The sequence below is a fragment of the Carcharodon carcharias genome, chromosome 26 (assembly GCF_017639515.1).
Source record: "Carcharodon carcharias isolate sCarCar2 chromosome 26, sCarCar2.pri, whole genome shotgun sequence".
NCBI lineage: Eukaryota > Metazoa > Chordata > Chondrichthyes > Lamniformes > Lamnidae > Carcharodon > Carcharodon carcharias.
In genome coordinates, this window is record NC_054492.1 from 36,572,750 (window position 1) to 36,578,907 (window position 6,158).

At 41.4% G+C, this 6,158-nt stretch overlaps 1 protein-coding gene across 1 annotated transcript; it reads left to right on the forward strand.

The window, feature by feature from the left end:
• The first annotated feature begins 2,116 nt into the window (after positions 1-2,116).
• On the forward strand, positions 2,117-5,488 carry LOC121269929 (gonadotropin-releasing hormone II receptor-like). The gene is made up of 3 exons (XM_041175074.1): positions 2,117-2,635; positions 2,857-3,058; positions 4,606-5,488. Exons 1-3 carry the CDS (start codon positions 2,117-2,119, stop codon positions 5,022-5,024), a joined length of 1,140 nt encoding a protein of 379 aa, XP_041031008.1. The 3' UTR covers positions 5,025-5,488.
• Positions 5,489-6,158: the final 670 nt, after the last annotated feature.

Sequence of the window (6,158 nt, forward strand, 5' to 3'; positions counted from 1 at the left end):
AATTTGTGATTCAAGTTTAATAATGGTTTGATATTAACTAATACTGTAACTAATCATTGTAACAATCTAATAGAGTAACGACTTGATTTTAGAAGTTAGCAAAATTACCTTCAAAAGGTATGTCGCTAGAAAGAAAATAATAGGTTTATTTAGGATAGCTGGAACCTTTGTCTTAATAAACATTAACTGCTTGTTTTTCACCGTTCTGTCTAGTTGGCTGTAGCTAACAGTGTGTGATAATTAACCAGCCAAGAAGATAGTCAGACTGGGAGGAGTTACAGCTGTAATGAAAGGGTTGTGAGTATGATTATCATGCCATGACTTCAATTGTTTCCCATTTGTCACTGGATGATGTATACAATGAATTAAGAGGACAGCTTTCTCTCAGAGATTTGTTTATTTTCTTCACCAAAATGATGTCCATTAAAATTACTTACTGTGTTGGCTCACCCTTAATTATGTGTTTGGATCAGCAAGTGAAGAGCAATTAAATAAATTGTATGATTTAAGCTTTGATACACTGCGCTCCATTAATAGTTACTTATTTCTAATTCTATTGAACAAGATTATCTACATTTTGCAGCCACTAATTCTATTTTGTATAAAAAACCAGTTCGAAGCCACAAGACCAATACAGCTGAGGACACAAACAAAATAATAAGCAAAGGTGATGGTAAATATCAGAGGTCTCAACATAGCTGAACCACATTCTGTTCATTGTGTTACAATATGTTAATTTCTCAAGTGCAAATTCTAATTTTAATATAAAGTCCTGAAGCCATCAGTGCCCTTGATAGATGCAACATTGGAAAGGTAGTAATGAACAGTCAGATCTTTAAATGAGCACTGCATCCACAGTAACAAAAACAGAATTACCTGGAAAAACTCAGCAGGTCTGGCAGCATCGGCGGAGAAGAAAAGAGTTGACGTTTGTCAACTCTTTTCTTCTCCGCCGATGCTGCCAGACCTGCTGAGTTTTTCCAGGTAATTCTGTTTTTGTTTTGGATTTCCAGCATCCGCAGTTTTTTTGTTTTTATCACTGCATCCACAGTGACTGGCAATGGCCAACAATCAACAACAGTGAGAGTTTCAGCATCCCGTTAAGATACTGATTGGTGAAAGCTAACTATCAAACTGTGGCATAGCTCCCAATTCAATGTCAAACACTGCAGTTTTTATCCATTGTTAATGCTGCAAGAAATTTAAGATTAGCTACAACAGCAGCACATCATCAAAAGGATCACAGGACAGATTTCAATGATTATATTTGATGTGATAGCAATTTGTTATCTCATCAAATATAATCATTTCAATGTGTCCTGTGATCCTTTTGATGATATTCTACTGTTCTAACTAACCTTAGATTTCTTGCAGCATTACTAAGTTTTGTTAAGGTTTTTAAGCCCATCCATCCTTGCATACCTGTTAATGGTACTAAATTGAATACAATTCCACAGAGGCAATAAGTGAGGGCTATCATATAAAGATAATATCTGATGCCACAGCATTAAGTCAGCAGTCTTGTATGGCCAGAAGGAAAAAGAAAGGGCTAATGCTCAACAATTGAAGAGGGAGGACTATTTAAGTGTGATGCCAATAAGGATGATATTTGACCAAGCAACCTAAGAAAAGGTGAATTATGGGCTATTTTTCTCAATTTATAAAACCGACATCCTAACAATTTAAAGGTACCATATTCTATCTCAGGTAATGCTAAAGATTTTCAATAAACAAAAAGTACTAACTTCTGTAATGTTATTGTCAAGGAATAATATATTTCATGAGTTAAAGCCCTTAGCAGCAGGAATGCTTACTGGGAATGCAGATGCAGAGATCAGTTGACCTGTGCACCCAAACATCTGACATACACTCCTGCTCTGGATCAAAAGTACCAATTCATTAAACCAACCCCAACATCACCAAAGCAACATTAGTTTTGAACAAAAGTAAAACACCAGGGATTTTGGAAATCTGAAATAAAAACAGATAATGCAAGCTATTTTTAACGGAGAATAAATTTTACTATTGAGTCATCACGGCACAAAGCTTCGTGTTCCGGGAGGCTATAGGAGTAGAATAAATATGTTACTTCTGGCATCTTTTGCTCCCACAGACAATGACAGAATCATTGGCATCTACTAGTCAGTCGGAAGGAGTTCATACTTTAGAGTATGAATTCTTCAATGTAAGACCCACTCCTCCGGAGCCTTGGATCACTCCAACGTTCACTGTGGCAGCCAGAGCCCGCGTAATTGTGACATTCTGTTTCTTCGCCATGTCCATGTTCAGCAACACAGCCGTTCTGCTCAGTGTCATCAAGAAAAGAAGAAATTCGCACATCAGGATTCTAATCTTGAGCCTCACCATCGCTGACCTAACAGTGACTGTTTTGGTGATGCCACTGGACACAATCTGGAATATTACCATCCAGTGGTATGCAGGTGACATTGCATGCAAAGCCCTGAACTTCCTCAAGCTGTTTGCCATGTATGCATCAGCACTTGTCCTGGTAGTGATCAGTTTGGATCGTCATTCAGCTATCTTGAACCCATTCAGCTTTATCAGTGCCAGTCACAGGAATAAGTTAATGCTTTCCATAGCATGGATTACAAGCGTGATCCTGGCTGCTCCTCAGGTATGCTATCTAGGGGATGCACTGCAGTGTACAGTGAGAAGCTTTTAACATTATTACAGCCATATTCAAGCTGCATGCTCATCCTCTTACATACTACAGCTCGTCTTACATACTACAGCTCATACCCATGCTATCACTTACTCCTGCAACATCCACTCTGCACAGACAATTAATGTCAAGAGCAGCATTTACAAAGAATAACAACCCTTCCCATTTCTCAGCTCTTCATTTTTCAGGTTCAGCATGTCCATAGCATGAACTTCACCCAGTGCGTGACGTATGGGAGCTTCACTGAACGCTGGCACGAAACCTTCTACAACATGTTCACCTTCATCACCCTGTATGTCACACCTCTCACTGTCATGGTCATCTGTTACAGCAGGATTCTGTGGGAAATCAGAAAGCAGATGAAAGGAAACAGAGGTGAGGTTTGAGTGTGTGCTCCATGGCTGTGCAGCTTTCTGTCTTCTCTGATTGTGTTTTATAACTTTAGTGCTACAGGCATGCAATTCTATGGATGAGGGGCAATTTAAGGGGAGTGCGCCAACAATTTCCGAATATGTGCCCATGGCATGCAAAGCTTTAACCTCAAGCACACCTCTATTAACCGTGTCCTTGTATGTTGCTTTCTTAGGTGCCAGCCGTAGGCTAGCTAGCAGCACTCTTGTCTCTGGGTCAGGTTGTGGGTTCAAGTCCCAGCGCAGGACCTGATTACAAAAATCTAGGCTGATACTCCAGGCCGTGCTAACTTTCAGGTGAGGTGTTAAGCTAAGGCCCCCTGAAGAAGACATAAAAGGAACCCGGCATTATTTCAAACAAAAGCGGGGTGGGGGGGGGGGGTGGTTTACCTCTGCTGTCCTGGCCAACACTTATTTGTCAATCAATATCTCAAAAATCTCTTTATTATCCCGTTGCTATTTGTGAGAGCTTGTTGTCATAGAATCAGAGTTATGCAGCACAGATTCAGGCCCTTTGATCCATTGCCGAATTTTATGTGCAAAATTGTTTTTCTTTTCTTTATTCATTCATTCATGGGATGTGGGTGTCGCTGACAAAGCCAACATTTGTTGCCAATCCCTATCTGCCCTTGAACTAAACATTTCAGAGGACAGTTAATAATCAACCACATTGCTGTAGGTCTGGAATCACATGTAGGCCAAACCTGGTATGTCTACCAAGGATGATAGATTTCCTTCCCTAAAGGACACGAGTGAACCAGATGGGTCTTTATGACAATCAATGATAGTTTCATGGTCCCCATCACTGAGACTAGCTTTATTAATTGAATTTAAGCTCCACCAGCTGCCACTTGAACCATTGCCCCCTAAAGCATTAGCTAAGGCCTTTGAATTACAGTGGCATTAGCACTATGCCACGTCTTCATGACGACAGTGACTACACTAATAAAAGTACTTCATTGGCATCCTGAAGTTGCAAATCTTTCTTTTTCTATTATATGTTGCTTATCTGCTTGTCTCAAGCTGCATTTTCTATACTATGGGGCAGAGAATGCAGTCCTGGTAAAAAGCCATTAGGCCCATTGCTCCTCAGGGCTGCATGCACCAACACCCAAATGAGCTGATCTCATAGACCGATGTATAGTAAGCTCATTTAAATATCCCTGTAGTGCTTCCAGCAGATAGAAAGCTAGGAGCACCGTAGGAGTCAGAGGCCAGTGATAGGATGCTGAATGCTCTTGGAATGCCATTACTGTCTGTTATTCTACTGCAACAGGGCCCTTTCATGGATTGGCTGTCAGGCACCAACTGAAAGAAAGATCAGTGAGAAAGAATAGTCCTTTAATAAGGAAATATAAAACTGTTCATGCAGATTGGGTGAAAGGCCAGTATTTAATGCACTGTAATTGCTCAGGAAATCAGTGGGTTAACATTAATTATAGTGTATGACCTCATTGCAACCGTTATCAGTTTGTATGGGCTCAGGCACTTACAGTGAGATTTATTTTGCAGCAAGAACACAAAATGATTACATAACAAGGGCACGAATGAAAACTCTTAAACTGACCATCATCATTGTTGCATCCTTCATCATCTGCTGGACACCATATTACCTCCTCGGACTGTGGTACTGGTTCAAGCCAGACATACTGAAGAATGTGCCAGAATACGTCAATCACATACTGTTTTTATTTGCCTTGCTGCATACCTGCTCTGATCCTCTCATATATGGATTCTACACGCCTTCCTTCAGAAAGGATATCATGACATGTTGGAGAGGGGCAGGAACAGAGGTCACAGGGCGTGAAGTGAAACACGGTGGAAAACCAGCCACTGTCAAATCTCTACGAGGTGATATAAATGGCAAGGTTCTTAATCACATTCAGATGTTGTCTGTTGTCCCCAACAGAATGGCACAATCTGCCTTTTAAATGAAGCCTTAATTAAGTTACATTATTTGGTTGTGGGCTCAAGTCCCTCTCTAGGATTTGGGCACATCACTTAGGCTAACATTTTCATGCTGTATTGTTGGAAAAATTGTCCTTCAAATGAGGCTCCCTCTCTCTGTGCTAGTGGTTCAGTGAGCATTGCAGATGACATGGCACAATTCAAGAAAGAGAAAGGAGCTTTGCTGATGTCCTGAGCAGCATTCCTCCCTCAACCAACACTACCAAGAGAGATAAACTGGTCAGCGCTATGCTTGCTGTTTGTGGAATGGCTGCCATGTTTGTCTCCATAACAACAGTTAGTGCACCCCCTTGTTTGTGAGGCATTTTGGATTTTAAGAGAGCAGACATTAAGCACTGTATAAATGCAAGATTTTCACTTAATGAAGTTGTATTGGTGTGAACTGTTGAAATTGTGTTTCTGAAGTACAAGAAATCAAGTTACCATCTACAATGGTGTCTTGTATCAGTAACTTATCATACATACCCGGGTAAAAATCGAATTTTTGAGACAAATCTTTTAGGCAAAAGTTAAGGGCTCAGCTTTAACATGAGTAATATTTTCAAGGGATTTACATGTGTGCTTGATTTGGGCCCATTCTGCACATGGATTGGCTATCCAGGTGGCCTGTTGCTATGATACAGGTGGGCATACGTTGGCTAGGACCAATCTGCTGCAGTCGGTCAAGTTGTGCTGTTTAACTCCAGGCCCCGGTGCAATGGGCTGAGATCAGCAGAATATTCAGTCACAGTTGTGCCTCCTCCGGTGGTGGCGGGGTCAGGGGGCACTGTGATTTGGGCTGTCTGCGATGGCGATGTTAGCGGACCATTTGTTCAAGCAGCTCCTGTTGGACAAGCAGGTGGACAGCAGGGCTATCCTGGGCAGTATCTCCTACATGCTGCTTTTTTTTTTGCTGAGATGGGGGGGAAGACCATCGCCCTTGACATTCAATGGCATTACCATCGCTGAATCCCCCATCTATCAACATCCTGGGGGTTCCCATTGACCAGAAACTGAACTGGATGAGCATATAAATACTGTGGCTACAAGAGCAGGTCAGAAGCTGGGAATCCTGCAGCGAGTAACCCACCTCCTGACTCTCCAAAGCCTGGCCACAA

Coding starts and splice junctions, on each gene's coding strand:
- LOC121269929 (XM_041175074.1), top strand. CDS start 2,117: ATGACAGAATCATTGGCATCTACTAGTCAGTCGGAAGGAGTTCATACT. Junction 2,636..2,856: donor TGATCCTGGCTGCTCCTCAG/GTATGCTATCTA, acceptor CCCATTTCTCAG/CTCTTCATTTTTCAGGTTCA. Junction 3,059..4,605: donor GCAGATGAAAGGAAACAGAG/GTGAGGTTTGAG, acceptor TTTATTTTGCAG/CAAGAACACAAAATGATTAC.